The sequence below is a fragment of the Jatropha curcas genome, chromosome 2, assembly GCF_041381405.1.
Source record: "Jatropha curcas cultivar XTBG-Jc1 chromosome 2, XTBG_Jcur_1.0, whole genome shotgun sequence".
Classification (NCBI taxonomy): domain Eukaryota; kingdom Viridiplantae; phylum Streptophyta; class Magnoliopsida; order Malpighiales; family Euphorbiaceae; genus Jatropha; species Jatropha curcas.
The window spans coordinates 5041774-5061308 of NC_143152.1; the positions used below are offsets into that span (position 1 = coordinate 5041774).

General features: G+C 33.9%; 2 protein-coding genes and 1 long non-coding RNA gene across 4 annotated transcripts; 1 reads left to right on the forward strand and 2 right to left on the reverse strand.

The window, feature by feature from the left end:
* Positions 1-73: 73 nt before the first annotated feature.
* On the reverse strand, positions 74-7019 carry LOC105635769 (downstream neighbor of Son). 2 transcript variants are annotated; one of them, XM_012218865.4, is made up of 15 exons: positions 6824-7019; positions 5945-6113; positions 5545-5618; positions 5329-5461; positions 5141-5223; positions 4904-5057; positions 4615-4817; positions 3949-4154; positions 3762-3851; positions 3226-3347; positions 2108-2209; positions 1641-1750; positions 1433-1520; positions 981-1177; positions 74-551 (listed from the first exon to the last, which is right to left on the reverse strand). In XM_012218865.4, exons 2-15 carry the CDS (start codon positions 6053-6055, stop codon positions 335-337), a joined length of 1890 nt encoding a protein of 629 aa, XP_012074255.1. In that variant the 5' UTR covers positions 6056-6113; positions 6824-7019; the 3' UTR covers positions 74-334. The 2 variants fall into 2 exon arrangements, with proteins under 2 accessions (XP_012074255.1, XP_012074257.1); XM_012218867.4 differs by having other exon boundaries at positions 6819-7019.
* A 1541-nt stretch (positions 7020-8560) lies between these two features.
* LOC105635770 (uncharacterized) lies at positions 8561-11128 on the reverse strand. Its single transcript, XR_001046932.4, has 3 exons — positions 10674-11128; positions 10330-10456; positions 8561-9260 (listed from the first exon to the last, which is right to left on the reverse strand). It is a non-coding gene; the product is annotated as an uncharacterized LOC105635770 (long non-coding RNA).
* A 1243-nt stretch (positions 11129-12371) lies between these two features.
* On the forward strand, positions 12372-18925 carry CPK20 (calcium-dependent protein kinase 20). The gene is made up of 7 exons (XM_012218868.4): positions 12372-13873; positions 16319-16462; positions 16573-16725; positions 17109-17224; positions 17568-17735; positions 18145-18369; positions 18491-18925. The coding sequence occupies exons 1-7, from the start codon at positions 12991-12993 to the stop codon at positions 18563-18565; spliced, it is 1764 nt and encodes a 587-aa protein (XP_012074258.1). The 5' UTR covers positions 12372-12990; the 3' UTR covers positions 18566-18925.
* The last annotated feature ends 610 nt before the right edge of the window (positions 18926-19535 follow it).

The following is a 19535-nucleotide window of genomic DNA, read 5'->3' on the forward strand; positions in this document are numbered from 1 at the left end:
TTCTTCATTCTGTTTCATGTGCACATTTATGTGCTCAACTATGAAGAGTAGTACATGTTACAAGTTTTCAGAATTGTTAGGTCAAAATTATGTCTCCAAACTTTTATAATTATAGTGTGATTAACTCACTAAAAATCATCAAATGTTATTGTTACTTAAAAAAAAAAGGGGGCAACAAGCACAATTAAACTAGCAAAACAAAGTCCCCCCTTCCCCTATGAAAAAATGTCAGTTTTATGGACTCTCACACCGGTTAGCAACTGTTAATCATATAAGATAGATTACAGGTGAAGAAACAACTAATTAGTTCAAAGTTGCAAAAACCATCACGGTATCAGACGGCAGAGAGAGAAGCCGTATAATATCCATTGTTGTACTTCAAGGCTTTTAAGAAACCTGAATCCAAGCAAGGAGAAACTGTAGCTTCTGGAATGCCAAAAGAGTTGCTGCTTTGTTGCAAGCCTTGGCTTGCTGCAGCTGTGGAATCAGACTTCTCATTCACTGTCTGAAGAGCAATATTCAAGCCAATTGAGGTATGCTCAGTTACAAAGCTGGATAACACAACACCAAAGCACAAGGAATGAGTTTCCAATTAAGAGTATAAATGAATAACTTATTTGACAAAGTATTTGAACTTGGTTCATTTCTAGTCAAGTTGATCTGAACCCGACTTGAGTGACTCATGAGCATAAGTATTTAATTTATAAAAAATAATTTTCAATATACTTGATATTATATAAAACATTGAAAATTATTTACGAACTTGAGACACTCAATTTTAATATTAATTTAAAAAATTAATTTTGTTAGCAATCAAGCCAAACTGACCTGAAATGTTTCAAGTATTCAAATATGAAAATTAGTGCTCGATCAAACTCATGTCCATTGAGTTGAGCTCAGCAATGCACTATATCACTTGGCTCAATTACCCCCTATATCTAATTAAGCTGAGATCCTAGATTTCAAACAATTTATCATACCTTGCCTCAAAGCTCTTTCCTTCAGATCCCATTAGTGCACATACACGGCAAATAATCCATGATGGAATGTATGCATCCTTAATTTCAATGCTAGAGCAGAAACCAGAAGGTGAACCTTGCATTTGTTCACCGTCTTTAATTTCAGATACTTTAGAAGTGCCAATTTCATCAACTCTTTTCATCTCCACACATCTTATCTGTGAAACAAGACTAGTTCTTAAAGATAAAGAAGCACATTTTTGAAATTAATATGAGAGAAAGACAAATGACTTTTTTTGAGAGGATCAACATTTCTACAGGGGAGGATTTCCCTCCGATATCCTAAAGGGAAAAGGCACAAAATTGCATTGGTGTCAACATCAAACCGATATTTTCTAATATAGATATAATTTAATAATTAAGCAACAAATTTCAAATTAAATAAAATTTGTGCTTAGGGTTGCAACACTCACCTCTGGAGCAGAAAGAGCAGCATTTTGAAATGGAACAGGCGAGTACAATACAGGAACATCCACACCAGACAAAAAAGTCAAGGAAGATCTGAGCCCAGCCACAAGTGAAATATGGTCATGTGATTATTCAAAATAAGTGTATGATTAGTTTTCCCTATCAAACAGATAAACAAATAATATTTAGTTCAAACTTTAACTCCATTCATACCTGTAATTTAACAAAAAATCATATAATGCATGTACATTTTTATTTCCATAGAAAGCTAGCAGAGATTCTGAGCTACTATCAACATCAGATAAGGAGGTTGGTCGTCGAGTCTGCATTATTTTCAGTGAAAAACAATCAGTTATAAAGTACAAAGAATAAGAAGAAAACTCATGCTAAAGGATCTTGGTAAGGGCAGTTTATATAGAAATCTGCTCTAGGTGATTTCATCAAAAAGTTGAGGGTTTAGCACGTATGATTGCCTCATATTACCAAACCTTGGAATCAGACACAAATATAATTTTCAGTTAACCTTGATACTGGATAAAACTTTCAATTAATGGACTCCAGGAAAATATTGGAGATTGGATCCAATAACTTCCAAAGACTAATTGCAATTAAAGAAGGTATCTAAATGGTCCAGTTGAGCCAAGTGACAAGATGACCAAACGTGAAAAGTTATAACCAACCTGGCCCAGATTTTGCTTCTCAATCTCTGAGAGCTCAACTAGATCTTCAGCTGTTGCTTGCTCTACTTTAGAGTGGCAAAGTGGCATGGAGAAACAAACATCCTGAGCCAACCAATTGAAAGTGTCACATTACTGTTACATAAACTGGTAGAAAACACAAGAAATGAAATGAATATGTTTTTATCAAAAGTACAGCTGCATGACGTAAAATCTTAATTTAAAACAGGCTCTTTGGGGCTTCAATTCTCGTCGTTCTTTCTTAGATAGCAGTACCTCTCTGGAAACTAGAAAGGAACCCTTTGGAAACAAGCGAAGGCAATTACAGAAATATCAAATCAATAAAACATCTAAGGCTAAAAATTTTCAGTATATTGTGTTGCAATTTATATATTTTGTTCATCAACTTCATTGCTATAGGAAATACCCTCCACTTCCCAAAAACAGATACTGCAATTAGTTACCATATTATAAACAAAGAATGCAATGCACATGAAAGGTAAGGCATTGATTCCAGACCTGGCAAGAAGCCCAAATTAACCAGAAGTTTGATGGAGAAACCACAATGTAAGCCAAGATTTCATTTTGTAAAGATGATGCGTGTAAGTCATAAGGATAGAGCTTTCCAGTTAGGCTAGCCTTAACACATTCTATTTCTGACCATCAAATTGCAGCCAGAGACCCAGAAGAACTTGTGAAAACAATTATCATCTAACTACATGGACAAATCGAACCCCCAAAAAAATATCAATCTTTTGTTTGAACTGTGAACCTATAACTAATCACAGAAAACAATCCCCAAGGAATTCAGTATCTTCCGCCAAGTGATTGGATGCTCAAACTTACTGGAGAGAATTTCCACTTCACTACCTTTAACAAAATTCTACTGTGCACAGTCGCATTAAGTGAACAAAATTTTACAAGGGCCAATGCCAACATTAAGAATCATTTACAATTTCAAATTTAAACAAAAAAAAGAATTAATAAAAAAAAAAATTTATATCTAGCGAAAATCAGTTGCTTAAGCCAGAAGCATGATATGATAAAGATTAAACAAATCCATCTAGTGTTAACTCACAGCTACTTGGAAGAAATTGAATGTATGAATAGGAACTTCTTACATGCTCTCTCAGCAATGATCTCAGACCTCTTGTTGACCTAGAGATGTAAGCATTGCAAAAATGTTTGGTGCTTCCTGAACCACTTGTACTGATGAACATTGCTACAAAATGTGAAGTACATACTGCAAAAAGTCAAGATACTGGCATGTTAGCATATGGTTCAAAAAATAAAGAAAAGTACCATTGATTAGCTGAAGAAACAGGGAGAAGTATAAGATCCTACACAGATGAAAGTCTTGCACAAATTACATGTTTTAATCATCTTCTTCTGTATTATATAAAAAAGCAAATCAAACCCACACATACAATAGAAGTGAAAAGGAGGTAAGGAGACCGGATGAGATGATACAATAATAAACACACTTCATCCACTAATTCTTAAAATAGCATATTGCTTAAAGTTGCAGATGGTTAGATAGATCAATATAAGGCCTGCTTATTTTGTGTGCGTTTTTACACTCATGCAAGGAAAACCAGAATTTAGCAGAGGCTACAAATGTAGAAACAATTTAAATAGAATAAGCAAATTGAATTACCATAAAAAATATTGCAAATGTTCTTCCGAAGCATGTAATAAAGGCTCCGAAATGAATCCTCCCATCCCAGCTGCCGTTTTGTTAAAAAATCTATTTCCATTGAGTGAAAAGCAAACACTTCAAAAAAAATAAAGAAGAAAGGAATAGATAAATCCAAGTATTTTTCTTTTTTTATTATTTCACAGACCTCCCTCCGCTGCTTGTGAGCTTAATACTGATATGACAGAAGGAGGTAGAATAGACTGTGGATAAACCCATGAATGCAATGCTCTAGAACTAAGAATCTGGGAAGTTGATGCCCACCCTGAGCTGCCACCATTCTCAGGACCATCAAGTTGGGATGTGAACTGTGGCATGCCATTATAGGCACTGCACATAATTGACCTATGGATCCTGCAAATTGCAAAAAAAGATGTTAATTAAATAACAATAATAACTTGCAATATCAACTCATTAAAGAGGTACTGCACACTTCTGAACAAGGAATTTTAAGTTTGTGTATATTCAGTTGTGAATATGGAACTTCTGAAACATATAAATAGGCTAAAGAAGTCATTCAAAAATCACACAATGATCATTCTATAAATAACCATGTACAATTCCAAAAACATTTTTTAACCCTTCCTAGACATCAAAAATAAAAGATTTCGCACTCACATGAACATTTCATCAGACCATTGATAACTAAGCATTGTAAACGGGAAAATTACTTGATTCACCGCGTTTTTAACACACATGTAGCAAGAAATAGACTAACCGGGAAAATTGACTAGATTCTATCTTATCTCAAAAAACAGACACCAGACAAACTAATGAAGGAAATAACAGCTTTCAGATATAATAACACACTAACCAATTCACCGAGCAATAGGATGCTACTCGCATTTTTGTTTTCAAAGTAAAATCAAGAGGAGCCTTTTGGCCTGGCACAAGGCACTCAGAGCAGAAATTGCCAGAATGAATTGGTGTATGATTGCCAAAATTTGCAGAACAGTCAGCAGTTAAACCAGAATTGGGAGGAGGTTCATGGGCAACCAGTCCTTTCAACGCTTTATCCTGCAGAAATAGGTAATACTTACTTAGCGCATGCACATAATTAAAGTAATCAGAAGGAACAACTAGAAAGAAAGTTTAAAATATACCATATCACAAAGAGCCACACCAGATGATCTTTCACCATTTGATGAAAGTTCAGCAACGCTTCGGAATATACTTTGAGTACATCTTCCTATTGGTTGTTGAGATTGCAACTTACCCTCCTTGGAAACCATACAGGGAGCAGCAGAATTCTCTGGACTGCAAGGAGAAGTAAAGTAGGATCAGTGAGAAAAATGAGAGTTCACTCATTCTAGTATCATATATTGTGCTAGAAAGCATACCACAAGAGTTGTCTCTTGGCAGCCAAATTTGAAAGAAATGATATATTCTTCATGCTATTGGTTTGTTCAGTTGATTTGTTTTCCTGTTTTCAGTTAGAAGTATACCAAACAAATATCTATGACAAACGGCATCCAAATATATATTCACTACATTAGAATCAGAAAACCAGAATTGAAAATGTAACAACCTTAGCATTTTCCTTCACAGAAAGCACCCTGAGCCTGAATTTTTTTACAGGATATACTTCATCCATACGGGTGTCAATGTATCGAGCATTCCTTGGTAAATCTGGTTTCTTAAGTCCATTATCAATAATGTTACTGGGTCATTAGAAAGAATGTGTCAGGACATTATCCACTAAAATAAAAGGAGGGGAAGGGAAGAGATTAGAGAAGGAACTCACTTCACTGAACCAGGCAAAGGGACTGGAGATTCATCTACATTCTCTACAATATTCGTTCTCTTCAATTGCTCTCCCTGTATGCCAACAAGTGCAACAGAAAAATGAGGATTTTCTCTATTTCATGGATTTGGAAAGATTCTAGAGAGAAATTTTGAACTGAATACATTAAGGGCTATTTCTTTGGAAGCATTAAGCCAATGTAGAGTGCTTTCAATTCCTATTTGATATATGGATCTTAATTATCTAGAAAAGGGGAAAAAAGGGAAATCCATCCTTCAATTATTGCTGATGGGTAAAGCAAAATCTACATTCAATTCTTCTCTCTTTTTTTTTTACTTGTATTTGTACGTGTGTTTCTGCAAAAACATGGAGTAAAAAAGATCATACGGTCAAAACTCACTCTCAGTTCTGATGGAGTCTTCCTTTTGACCATTGGAGCAACATTTAGAGTAGCCCCGCCAATTTGAAGAGAATTGGAAGCTACAGAACCAGGTTTAGCCACCTTTGCCATAAAAGCTCTCCCAAATGCAGTTACCTCTCTCCTTCGCCAATCTACTTGTTACTTATAACTGCATCAAGCATTGTTCAGTAAGCACAACTGTAGTTAAATATAACTTAAGTTTCGAACCACAGGAAAAAACAAAAGTTGTAGATAACTAACATGCTAGTTTTCAAAAGAATCCAGAAATAGCACCAATCAAGCTCATCTATTGGGTATTTGGAATTAATATACATAGCAATCAGAATCAAGGTAAGGTAGGAGATAGAGAAAAACCACCGCCAAGAAACCAACCCCCATTTTTTTATCATAAAACTATTACTGTCAAATTCATTATCAAGCAATGCTCTATGTTTTAGCTTTCATTTACAATTGATTATTGCGAGTTTCAAGGGAAAACATATTGAAACTTTAATTTAACAACAACAAAAAAAAAAAAAAAAAAAAAAAAAAAAAAAAAAAAGCACACCATCAAGTACAATATAAGCTACTAATGCTCAAACTTCTGCTATTCGTCAAGAGCCAAACACCAAAAACTTCGAAGAAAACAGTATCCCCAATAAATTTGAGGATTCAAGCTCCAAAAATGAGCACTTTGTAAACCGAAAGAGCATAATATGCTAATAGCGTCCATTTCTTATTTGATTTTCATTTAAAGCATCGATAAAGAATGAACCAAAATAAGAGCAGTGTAGAAACATAGATTTGGGCAAAGATTAACAAAGGACAAACAGTTACCAAATTAACTCATAATCGAACATTTAAAGACTAGTACCTTACCTTTTTGAAGGAAAATCTCACCGAGAACAGCATCAAAAATCACCCAAGAGAATCTTGCAAAGCGATCCCAAATCTGGGGTTTTCCCTCGATTTGCCCTAGATTAAGGGTTTAGAGAAAAATCAGTTTGCAGCAAGCGGAAGAGAAAGAGAGGGAGTTGATGAGTTGCAGTAAAATGAGCGAATTCCAATTTTTTGTTTTGAAGGTTTTCGTGCTTTTAATTTCCCTCCTGTAATTGACGACGTTAGCGTTTGACATTAACGGTCACAACCTCATAGAAAGGGGACCAACGGCCGTTAAATAGGCGCTTCTAGACATGAGTGTGTGCACTGGCCATGAGATTGTGACGCGTGGAAAATTAAAAGCGAACTGGACCCTTCGATTGACAAGGCGGATTTGGGAGTGTGATAATAAGATTATTAATTCAACATTTAAGATGAAAGAAAATATATTATCTACATATCACTTAAATTTTAATAATCTTTACTTAAGCTTAAAATTTACAACGAACAATAAGTAAATAAGATTTTAAACAAAAAAAATAGCAAAATTGGTAGTTGACCCTTAGCTTGAAAAACTTTATAAAATTTCTTTTAGAAATTTAAATTTTTCTGTTATAAAAAAAATTATAAATTCAATAAAAAATTAAATATCAGGAAACAAAATTGTAGTAAATATATGAAATTTTTTACAAAAATTCCACAAAACTTATATCATTCAATGACTCTTCAATCTCCAATTTTAATATTATGCAATGTTTCTATTTGGATATTTGATCATTTGAATCGAATGTCTATCTGAAATTTGATATAATGCTTATTTTTTGGAAAATTTTAATATGCTAAATGCATGCTTTGTATAACAAAGAAAAAAATTTGTTGTCCCCCAGGTTTTAAGGCACTTTAAATTTTATAGAGACCTTAAATTTATGATACACCAGACTTTGAGGCACTTCAAATTTTAAGAGAAACCTTATATCTCTAAACTTATGAATTTAACATTATAACTCTCTTCATATTAGTAATAATAGTTTTTGGGTGTTTATGATATTTATGTGCAAAATATTTACTTAATATGTGTTTAATATAATTTTTTAAACAATAATTTTTCATATTTTTTAACCATCGAATAAGTATTTAATCGATCTAATTTTATAAATTTAAATTTTTAATAGAATAATTTTTATAAATTAAAATATTTAATAGATATAGTTTTATAAATTAAAGTGTTTTCTAAATACAAAAGTGAATTTATGCATCAAACCGGACTTGGGATCGCATAGCGCAGGATGATATACACTGTACATATGCAAATGACCATTTCATCCTCCAGTGGCTGGGGAAGAAGGAATGGTAACCAATTCAAGGATAAGCTAAGCTATTGTCCGGCTAAGAAAATCCTATGATGGGATGGCAGTGCCTCTTCTCTTTGGATATATGTATTTGTATTGCTTCTTCGATGAAATGAAATCAATCTACCAAGTGCCAATTGTTCAAACAAGAGGCTGCAACTTGAAAACTCAATCAAAACCATGTAATTAATTTTAATAAATGAGTTACTAATAACACTATTAGATCTCATATTCGAGGAAATAAAGTCGAAACCTTTCACGATCTGTCATCTTAAGCTGGATCGACATTAGAACCTAAATGGACTTAAGGCTGCCAAGACCCACAGTAGACCTGAAATGTCAAACATATACAATCTTGTTTACATAATTGGTCTCAGACACATTGCAATCATCACCTCAACTCATTCCAGGCTCACCGGCCCATCTCATTTCAATAAATAATTCATATAAATATCATACTGGACCCTCATTGTTACATAACATAAATATTAGACTATGATTACAATTATTAACAAAAATTTCCAATATATACATATAAGTCAATCGCGGAACTAGTTACCTATATAGTGAGACTGTAAATACTTCAATTAACCTCAAGCTCCTCAATCTTTAAATAGCACAACAGCTGGCTATAAGGTTAAGTTTGCAACATGGAAAAAAAAATAATTGAGAAAGGGGTGAGCACCTCAACTCGGTCAGTAGAGGTAGATAACTCTCTCTCCCCACACACAGTCATGCGAAATGAGGAGTTCTAGCTATAAAATTCTATCTTATGAGCACACTTCCGTCCATACATTGGCACATCACACATAATCAACCAATAGCAGCTAATCATACAATGGATGGTCATAGTCGGCAGGAATCCTCCGTATCATCCATAGCATCAGAAGTCCAGTGACCTGACAGGGACTCTAACCCCACCGCTTGCAAACTTCTTACACATCTATCATATTAGGTTCAGCGACCTGACAGGGGCTCTAACCTGTGCCTCTTGCAAACCCAATATTCAGTTTGGTATCCACCACTTGCAAGGCAATCGCCAACCCCAGCGACCTGACTGTACCCTTGGCCATTTCATCTTAGGAATCCTGCCTCATCCCAAGCCATCCAACACAACACAATACAATTCACCAATTCATATAATAACATGTCATTATTCATTTATTATTAATCTTCTCTTTAATTCAATATGGCATATATGCATTATATGTAATGTATGCATGAAATCATATAATTGTATATGCATGGATGCACATGTATAGACAATCAAATTATCTAACACTACTCACAGCTTACTTGCTTTCGGCTACTCACTAATTCTTTACTCGATCCTTCACTAGATGTCGATGATTCTCTCAAAATCCTTAAGGACAAAAGAAAGAAATTATAGGTAATAGTCCTTTTCATTAAGTTAAATTCTAAATAGTTACTTTCACTTGTTAATTTAAGCTAATCCTAAGTTCTATATTTTGGTTCGACTGTCTTAGCTCTTTAGATGTTTGACTAGTTCTACATTCCTTATATTTATTTATCTTTTCTAACTTCATATCGTCATGGTACTTACAATTGACAAAGTTAACCTGATTACTTATAATCGTTTTGCCAAAAATTCCGCATCGTTCCCCCTAAAATTGGACAAAACACCTATTTCAAATTTTCTACATCTCAATATCAACATGCATATATTCATATATCAACAATCAGCTCAGCCCATCCTCAAGCAAAATAATCTCAACAACGTCCCTTCCTCCAACATTACTTCATCAATCAGTTTCCTTACTTATTCACTATATAAACTTTATCAACAATACATCACAATATGTAAACATATATGATAGTTCTTTACTTACAAAGGTACAACAATTACTTGGTTTAAATATTATTTAATGTTCATATATTTATTTATCCCCAACCCCATATAATTTCATTTAATCTAATCAATTCAAATTATTTCATTTAGCTAATATCAATTTAATGTGTGATTATACTTAATTAAGTCTTACACCCATCTAGTCACAAAATGTTAGATGGTACTATTATTCATCTCCTAATCAAACCATTTGATCATACATATAATTTTTCAGGTAACAGTAAGCTATATCAGAAACTTTCGGCTAAACGAGTGAACATTTTGAAATTTATCATGAATCGGCTTACCAATTAAAAACCGGGTTGCATATTCGGAATCAGCATGAAGAGGAGAAGATTCTGTCTCCGGATCATCGCCGGCATGTCACCAAACAGCCGCCTCCGGCTGCCGTGCGCATTTGGTCGGAGAATCCAACTGCACCGAAAAATTGCAAACGATATGTCGACTTGTTCGTTATGATGAGAGGATCAATAGCATTTGGTCAATTTAACACGGGTGTGGACCATTTGGCCGGAATTCGGCCGGAAAGGTTTCGGCCGGCCTTTGTTGGGTCTTCCGATTCCGGCCATAAAAACCGGCAAGAAAGCCATCAAATCAAAGAGGAAGAGGAGGGGAGCCGTTTGGTACTAACCTCGGGCCTTGGGTTTGCTGGAAACGGCGTGTGTCGCCGAAAAACGGAATCGCAGCGGTGCGCAACCTTTCGACCTTGATATCTCGCGAACGAAGCTCGAACAACGCAAACCGATGCTCGAATCTAAATCGTTACGAAGCGTAGATCATCATAGAGTCCTCACTTGCCGGATTCCGTGGAGTTTTGGCCGGAAAATTAAAGAGATGGAGGGAGAGCTGTTGCCGATCGGTGAAGGAGAAAGAAGATGAAAATTTTTGTTTTCTCTCTCCTGCTCTGATAGGCTAAAAAGGTTGAGTCGGTCTAATTATGGTCCGGTCCGATTTAGCTATAGATTTTACCCGATTTTCTTTGGTTTTGGGTGATTTAGACGGTTTCCGATATTTACTTTTGGCTCGATCGGACTATTATTTAAATCATTCCTAATTCAATCCAATTCAAAAGCTCATAAAAAAATTGGATATTTACTTTCCGATATTTACTTTTGGTTTGAAATGGGCAGGTTTGGTGATGTGTTTGGTCTGCTTTGAACTGGTCTCCATTTTGGTTTATTTTTTCTGAGTATTTGTTTGTTTTTGGCTGAGATTTGCCGCCACTTGTTTCAATGACATTAATCTCTATAAATTATTTATAAAATTGAAAAACAATTAGTATAGTCAAATGAATATATTAAAATATCAAAATTTTACTTAAAGCAAAGTGAGTCTATACATATGTGACCGAACACGTAGATCGTTAAAAATACAATTTTAGTGTGAATTCATTTGGGCATAATTAATATTTTTTCTGTTCTATTTTAATAGCAATAAATACACTAGTTTAAAAATAAATAAATAGATGTTATTTTATTATATTTTAAGTGCTCATTTCGGATTTTGATAATGTATTAATCTTTTTTTTTTTTTTTTTACTCATATCTACTAAGTGCTTTATAATAAAATTAAATGGAAGGCTTTTAATTTTAAGAATGATAATTTAAACATTCTATCATATATTTTAAAAAAATTAATGTATTTTAATCTTTTTTTTATCCTTATAGAAAGATGAAATGTGTTAGTGCATAATTAAGTTATTTATATATTTCCTTTTCAAATATGTATTGCATGATAATTGTCAAATTGCCCCTAATCCTTTCCTAATATAAGAGTAATGTTATTTCAAAATTTACTTAATAAAAAAAAATTTTTTTTACTCAAAAATAAAATATTTCCTTCCATTAAAACTTATACATTGCATAGCGTTAAAATAAATATTAAACCTATTTAAAAAAATATTAAACCAAAATAATTGATATTAATTATAAAAAAACCCTTAAAAATATATACATGTTTTAAAAAATGTCTATATATTTAAAAAACAACAAATTACTACTGTTTAGAATTTTGAATGAACTTTGATTACCTTTCAACAAAAACAAAAGAAAACTTATATTTACCCAAGAAAAATAAGATCTTAGTAGTACCTATCAAGTACGAACAAATAGGCGGACGTACGGTGAGTTCATCGACTAGCGTGTAGCTTATCATTTCCATGAATAATTAATTAAGCTAATAAGTATGGAGTAATTAACATTACTCCTAATCTCCCATGCATAGATCCATGCATTAATACGAATTTTCATGGTTTTAATTATATTTTCCTGAATTTAATTTCATGGTTTTAATTAATTGTATCATGAAAATTAATAATTCATTATTAAAAAAGAAAAATAAAAAATAATATGAGCCTCTCTCTCTCTTTCTTCCTTCTTTGATCAGGTATACAGAAATGGCGTCTCCATTTTTGAACGAGAAAATTCCAATGCTTTTCATCTATCTAACTCACCTTCTCTTTCACGATAAGTCATTTCGCTTTACTTTCTTTCTCTTTTCTTCAACCAATAATTAATTCAAAATTTATAAGTTTTTATATTATTTCTCTTTCTAAATTGATGATTATTCCATTTACAGGCTACTTTTGATTATTGATTTCTTTGTGTAAAGCGAGATTTCTGTAAATTTATCAGATTGGATTTCAATTCTTTGTATGTTTATAGATATTCGTTTTGAAAATCCAGATTCATCACAGATTATCGTTGTTATATGCCAATCTCTGATTCTTTTTTCTTTTTAATTTTGATCATCATTGAGCAATTTTTCATTGATTTAGAAAGTGCATTTAACGGAAAAGAGGAGCAATTAAGGTTTCCAAACAATTTTTGTTGTTGTTTGGGACCAAATTGCCAATTTTTTTTGTTTCCATTAATGGGATCAATAGAGACCAATTTGGATAATTTGGAGTAACGGAAGCTAATAAGGACTTGAATTTGGGCTTGTTTTTGATGGGGAATACATGTGTAGGACCAAATCTTGGCAGTAATGGATTCATACAATCAGTTTCTGCAGCTGTTTTTCGCACCCGGCCACCAGAAGATAGGTTACCACCTCCTAAAGAAGAAGATAGCAGCAAAGGTGGAGAATCAAAAGATTCTGGAAGTTCTAAGGGTGGATCAAATTCAAATCACGATGCAATTCAAAATACCCCACCTGAAACGGTTAAGATTACTAATGAGACACCACCTAAAGTGATAGACCACGAAAAATCAATGAAGCCAGACATGAGGGATGTGGCAATCAATAATAATAAGCCAGAGGAGGAACCAAAACATAAGAAACCCAGTAATTTTAAGAGAGTTTCAAGTGCTGGGCTTCAAGCGGATTCTGTTTTAGGGAGAAAAACTGGAAATTTGAAGGAGATTTATAGTTTGGGGAGAAAGCTTGGACAAGGTCAATTTGGGACAACATTTCTTTGTATTGAGAAGGCTACCGGTAATGAATATGCTTGCAAATCTATTGCAAAGAGGAAGTTGACTTCAAAAGAGGATGTGGACGATGTTAGGAGAGAGATTCAGATAATGCATCATTTGGAAGGTCACCCAAATGTTATAAAAATTTTGGATGCCTATGAGGATGCTGTTGCAGTTCATGTTGTTATGGAACTTTGTGCGGGTGGAGAACTTTTTGATAGAATTATTCAGAGAGGGCATTATACTGAGAGGAAAGCTGCTGAGCTAGCAAGGTTAATAGTTGGTGTTGTGGAAGCATGTCATTCTTTAGGTGTTATGCACAGGGACTTGAAGCCTGAGAATTTTCTATTTGTTAGTCAGAAAGAGGAAGCACCACTTAAAACAATAGATTTTGGGCTCTCGGTGTTTTTCAGACCAGGTACCTTAGCTGTCACTATTTTGTTCTTTTCTTTTCTTTTTTTTTTTCTTTTTTTTTTGAGAAAAGTCACTATTTTGTTCTGGTAATTCGTAAGTATCACATTTCCATTTTTATTTCTGCACATACAGGAAAGTTTTTTTTTTTTCTTTTTAATTTTTTAATGATTTATTTTGTGTAGGGAAATTGTAAGTTATGAATGTAACACTGTTATGAACACACACACAGACACATTCCTATAATGGCAGTGCATATGTTGTGAACAAATTTGTGCTTACTGATTTTATGAAGTTTGTAAAGATGCAAGAATAAACATAAGAAAAAGCTGCCATTAGGGGAAAACAAATCCATTTTTTTGTTTTTTTTTTTTTTTTTTTTTTTTTTTTTGGGGGGGGGGGGATGGGGTTAGTATTTTAGTTTTATCTGCAATTTGCTAATAAAGAGTTAAATCAAGCATTTGGCGTGAACTTTTCGGTTTGGATGGCTAATTATATTCGTGTCTATGATTTTTGTTCCCTTTAAACATGTGAGAGTATAAATGATATTACTTTCCAAAACATAAACTTGCCAGATTTGATATTATTTTTGCTCCTATAAATATATTTGTGAAATAATAATGATTATTATTGTCTACAGCAGTGCACGGGTTATTATCTAGTAGCTATGTGGAGACGGATTAATCATTTATATAGTAGTTAGGTAATGCGATTCTGTAGTTAAACTTTTGTTCTTGCACTCATAGATTGTCAACTAAACAAACAGTTTCTATCTTGATATTATATCCAATAAATAATATCTTCTTTTTCTCTTGTTTTTCCATTCTTCCTCTCGAGTTCAAGGGAGAGGAAGAGAAAGCACGGGTTTGAATCATACAAAATGGGTAACCCATGAGCATGTTCTATTAATATCTAATGCATGCGAAGAGGAATTGAGATCTTTAACGTGCAAGACTAGGCATCTAAGTGCCACACTAGTCGGAGCTCTCTGGTCAGTGTTTGGATAAAGCTGAATCTGGAGGGTACTGCATAAGAATCCTTGAGAAGCTTCTGCAAGAGGAGACATAAGGATGGTATAAGAAAGTAGTAAATGAATTCCCAGTCATGTTTGCATCTATACCTAAGCAATGGCTAAATTTTTGGGCTATTATAGTTTTCTAAATGGCTATAATGGCTTGGGAAGAGGGCTATCGGCAAGTAGTTTTAGAAACAGAATCCTAATGCTATTGGTGGTTCAAGGTTTGTCAAGTGACATTAGATCTTTCTTTCCTAAACTCTTATTTTCTTCAATCTTGTGAGCAAAGAATTGGACAGCGTTATAGTTGAGAAAGCAATTTTGTCTCAGGTCTCTGCAAAAGTTTTCTTCCAGTTTCCTGTAAAAGTAAATAGTTATTAAATGCCTCTGGATGAGATTTCTCTTATTCTTTAAAGAGATGTAATAATGGTTGTACTCTAGCTTATTCAGTTAACTAGGTTCTTGGACACGACCTGTGTTTTCAACCAGAAAAATATTCAATGGCTGAAGGCTTATAATCCAATACTGGTTAAGAACTCCTGTTAAGTGCTGTTCTGAGGCCTGATGACTTTTTCCTTTGGGATGAAATGGTGGGACCATACTTTACAATTCCTAATGAAAATTGCCTTTTCGCCTTATGCTATGCTCATCCTTCATGGAGATTGTCAAGGAGAATAGTGTAGGATATCAGTTTTAATTATTTTTTCTTGAGGTTAGACCAATTCATTGATTTCTTTTCTGGAAATATTTTAAGATCATATACACTTGGATGGCTAACTTTGGTTGAGCACTTTTCTTAGCTAGCATCATTCTTATTTACCAAAGGTTACATAATATGAGACTACAATGTAGTGTATGTTCTAATAAAGCTATGTAACTTTTTAGAGATATGCATAAAATTGGACAAACTCCGAAATCCATTTATGAGCAGAAAAAATTAATCCATACGAAATGAGTGAGAGGTCAAAGATCTATATAGGGGTCATATGAGATAGTAAATGGTCAGATAACAGATAGAGAGTCCTAATAATGGTTGGCGGGCCTTCAAAATTTTGACCACATGAACTGCTGGTTTTTGGTTCAAGAAACATCACTCAGTTACTGAAGGTTATTGTGGATGAACCATTATGATCTGGGGTTGCAAGAACATATTGTTCCCTTGCAATTTGTTTTTTCAATTTATATGTGTGAAAAAATGAAGACTCTCTTTGACTATGCTGGAATGTAAAATTTGAAAAGAAAGTATCGCAATTTCATGCTATTATGGCTTGTATAGTATGTCTCCAACATAGTTATAGATTTTCCTGTATCTGGTACAGTTTCTCCAACAATGTGCTTATTTGCAGGCAATCGGCATCGTATCACTTTTGCCCTTACCTCATATGAGCGAATCCATTTTATGCATATATGACAGGAAACTGTTTATTTCTTTGTCAGGTGAAACATTTACCGATGTTGTTGGGAGCCCTTATTATGTAGCCCCAGAAGTATTGCGGAAACATTATGGTCCAGAATGTGATGTTTGGAGTGCTGGTGTCATCATTTATATTTTATTAAGTGGTGTGCCCCCATTCTGGGATGGTAAGATGCATGATTTTTCAGCTTTGCTGCTTTTTGTATTTGTTCTTAATGTTTCCGGGCAATTTTCAGCTGTCTAATTTCTGGGTATGCTGTGCAATATTTGGGATTAGAAACGGAACAAGGAATATTTGAACAGGTTTTAAAAGGTGAACTAGATTTCATATCAGAACCATGGCCTAATATATCTGAAAGTGCAAAAGATCTTGTCAGAAGAATGCTTGTGAGGGATCCTAAAAAACGATTGACGGCCCATGAAGTTCTCTGTGAGTATGCATTCTGCTGCAATATTTAAAATGTTATCACCAGATAAAGCATTAGATTAATGTTTTTTTTTTTTTTTTTTTTTTTTTGTGAATGAATTGCAATATTCTGTTCTGGACGATTGTAGTTCTGAAAAATTTCTTGGATATGTTAATTTAACATTTTTGTTTCAAGCGCAAAGCAAAAATACATAGATGATAAACTCTAATATGTATGTATCTTTTACTGAAAATGAAAAGTCTGTGTGATGCCGTCTTCTACTGGTAAAGGCATAACAATTCAGCTTGCTGCATAGTGGTTTAGGAGTCGAGTGTGTTTTTAATAAGCTGTTTTCAGATGACTGATATAAGGTATAGCAATTGATTTTATTTTTGCTCTTTTGCAGGCCACCCTTGGGTTCAGGTGGAAGGTGTTGCCCCAGATAAACCTCTTGATTCCGCTGTTCTAAGTCGCTTGAAGCAATTCTCAGCCATGGCCAAGCTCAAGCGAATTGCCATCCGAGTGAGTACATCTCTTCCATCAAAAGCTGGGCGTTCAAATTGTGGAAATGTAGTCATTTGAACTGTTGTCAAGTTTGCTCTTCCATTTGAAATGACTGCCAAAAGAATATTAATTTTGAGAGCACACATTTCAATAGAGTAATTTTCTCTTGTTTTTCCTCCATTGTTGTGTCTGAACTGCTGGGAGGGTTTTTCAAAATATCATAAAGACATCAGTGAATTAAAATTATTATCATCTTGTGCTGGTTAAAGAGGTTCCTCACTAAATATTTGCTTTGGTGACTCTGTTCTATACTTTCACCTAGTTTATTTGGGGATGACCTGCCATATTTGTTTCTGCACAGATCATTGCTGAAAGCCTGTCTGAAGAGGAAATTGCTGGCTTAAGAGAAATGTTCAAGATGATAGATGCAGATAATAGTGGACAGATTACTCTAGAGGAACTAAAGATTGGTTTGGAAAAAGTGGGAGCTAGTCTCAAGGACAATGAAATTCTTGGGCTGATGCAAGCAGTAAGTGCTTGTCTGAGATTGAGATTCGAACCTTTAATGTAGGATTATACATATTATCATGATCACATCTTTCTTTATATTTATTTATTTATGTTGGAAACCATTCGCTGGGTTAGAAGCAATCATTCTCTGTTTTCTAGGCTGAGATGTTGTTATAGAACTATTGAAGTTATTTCTTTGAAAAAGTTGGAGCTTAGATGAGTATTTGAGGGCTATAACTGCCTCAAATCTCTGTTCTTAGCTTCTTCTTGTTCACTTGTCTAAGAAATTATCTACCCAAATAAATCATATGAAGGCAACTACGAGTATGATCACCAAAGTAATTGTTCCATATGTGAGAATATTCGTATTTTTTTCTCTTCCTTGTTATTTTGATTCTCATTAAGCTTTGCTTTTTAAAAATTTTCAGGCAGATATTGACAACAGTGGGGCCATAGACTATGGTGAATTTATAGCAGCAATGCTTCATCTAAACAAGATTGAGAAGGAGGATCATCTATATGCAGCCTTTTCATACTTTGATAAAGATGGGAGTGGGTACATCACTCAAGATGAGCTACAACAGGCCTGTGATCAATTCGGCTTAGGTCATATTCGCCTGGAAGATATAATACGTGAAGTTGATCAGGATAATGTAATAAATAATTTCTTACTTGATATCAATTGTGATTTTTTTTTTCCATTTAGTCTCAGGTACAGAATTAGTTTACCATATTTAATATGATTTACATTTTGCACCTTTTGTGTTGTTTCAGGATGGACGAATTGATTATAGTGAATTTGTGGCTATGATGCAAGATACTGGTTGGAAAGAACGGATAACAAAATAACATAAATTATAGAATTAAGAAGCCTTCAAGCATTTGTACCTGACCTGGTATGCCAACAGCAAAAAGAGTCGGTAGTTAATATTGTAATTCCTAACTAGCATTTGCTGTTATATGTTAACAGATTTGAAGTGCATACCATTGTAAAGATCAGGCATGCTTCAAAGTGTGGGTGAGCCCATGAGAGTGAGTGTCCTATTCATTTTAGTTTTTCTATTCCTTGTATTTATCTTTCAGTTTTCTGTTAAGTATATCAAGTCGGATTAGAATGCAGATCTCTAAGTTGAAAGCATCATCATTCATGATTACCCCTTTTTCTTTGTTCAAACAATTGACAATATATTTCTGTTGCTTTGTTTTTTATTGCGATACAAATATCTGAAATTATACCTAAAATTTTCGGATTCAAATGTTGGAACTGGATCATAAGGAAGCAAATTCTTGCTGGCAACTACTGGTTCTGATTTATTGACATTAATAATAATACTGAGATGAATTGCTTGGTCTAGTTCATTGGCTCACAGCTGCTTAGCTTCTTATTTTGCCTGCAAGGTATTCTCTCCTTATTGGTCAAGATCGCCAGATCATGGATGTGTACATGAGTTGAACTATATTTTGTGTAGCTTTAACTTTTGTTCATTTATTAAACAAGCCTAAAAAAATAATCTTGAACAAAAATTCGTAAGCTTAGGCAGTCTTTTATTAAGCTAAGCTCCTAGCTTCTACTAAGCGGAGCTTTGAGTAGGTTAGCTTGGTTGATCCATAACTTGTGTCTTGTATTGCCTAAGGAGACTATTTCAGCAGCATGGATGAATGAGAAAATATCTCAAAGTAGATATGCATGAACTCAATTATGTGAATGGTATCTTTTGCCTTTAGCAATAGAAATTTCCATTAATGAGCTAGTATATGCTAAAACTGTCAAAAGTGGGTGGAAATGTCCAGATTCAGAAGGCCTTTGGCATATTTTAGT

What these genes read in the sequence shown, in the direction of transcription:
- CPK20 (XM_012218868.4), top strand. Translation starts at nt 12,991, where the DNA reads ATGGGGAATACATGTGTAGGACCAAATCTTGGCAGTAATGGATTCATA. An exon ending in TGTGCCCCCATTCTGGGATG is followed by an intron (nt 16,463 to 16,572) that starts GTAAGATGCATG and finishes ATTTGGGATTAG; the next exon opens with AAACGGAACAAGGAATATTT. An exon ending in GACGGCCCATGAAGTTCTCT is followed by an intron (nt 16,726 to 17,108) that starts GTGAGTATGCAT and finishes GCTCTTTTGCAG; the next exon opens with GCCACCCTTGGGTTCAGGTG.
- LOC105635769 (XM_012218865.4), bottom strand. Translation starts at nt 6,055, where the DNA reads ATGGCAAAGGTGGCTAAACCTGGTTCTGTAGCTTCCAATTCTCTTCAA. An exon ending in CCTTTGCCTGGTTCAGTGAA is followed by an intron (nt 5,462 to 5,544) that starts GTGAGTTCCTTC and finishes CTAATGACCCAG; the next exon opens with TAACATTATTGATAATGGAC. An exon ending in GCCAAGAGACAACTCTTGTG is followed by an intron (nt 5,058 to 5,140) that starts GTATGCTTTCTA and finishes TTCTCCTTGCAG; the next exon opens with TCCAGAGAATTCTGCTGCTC.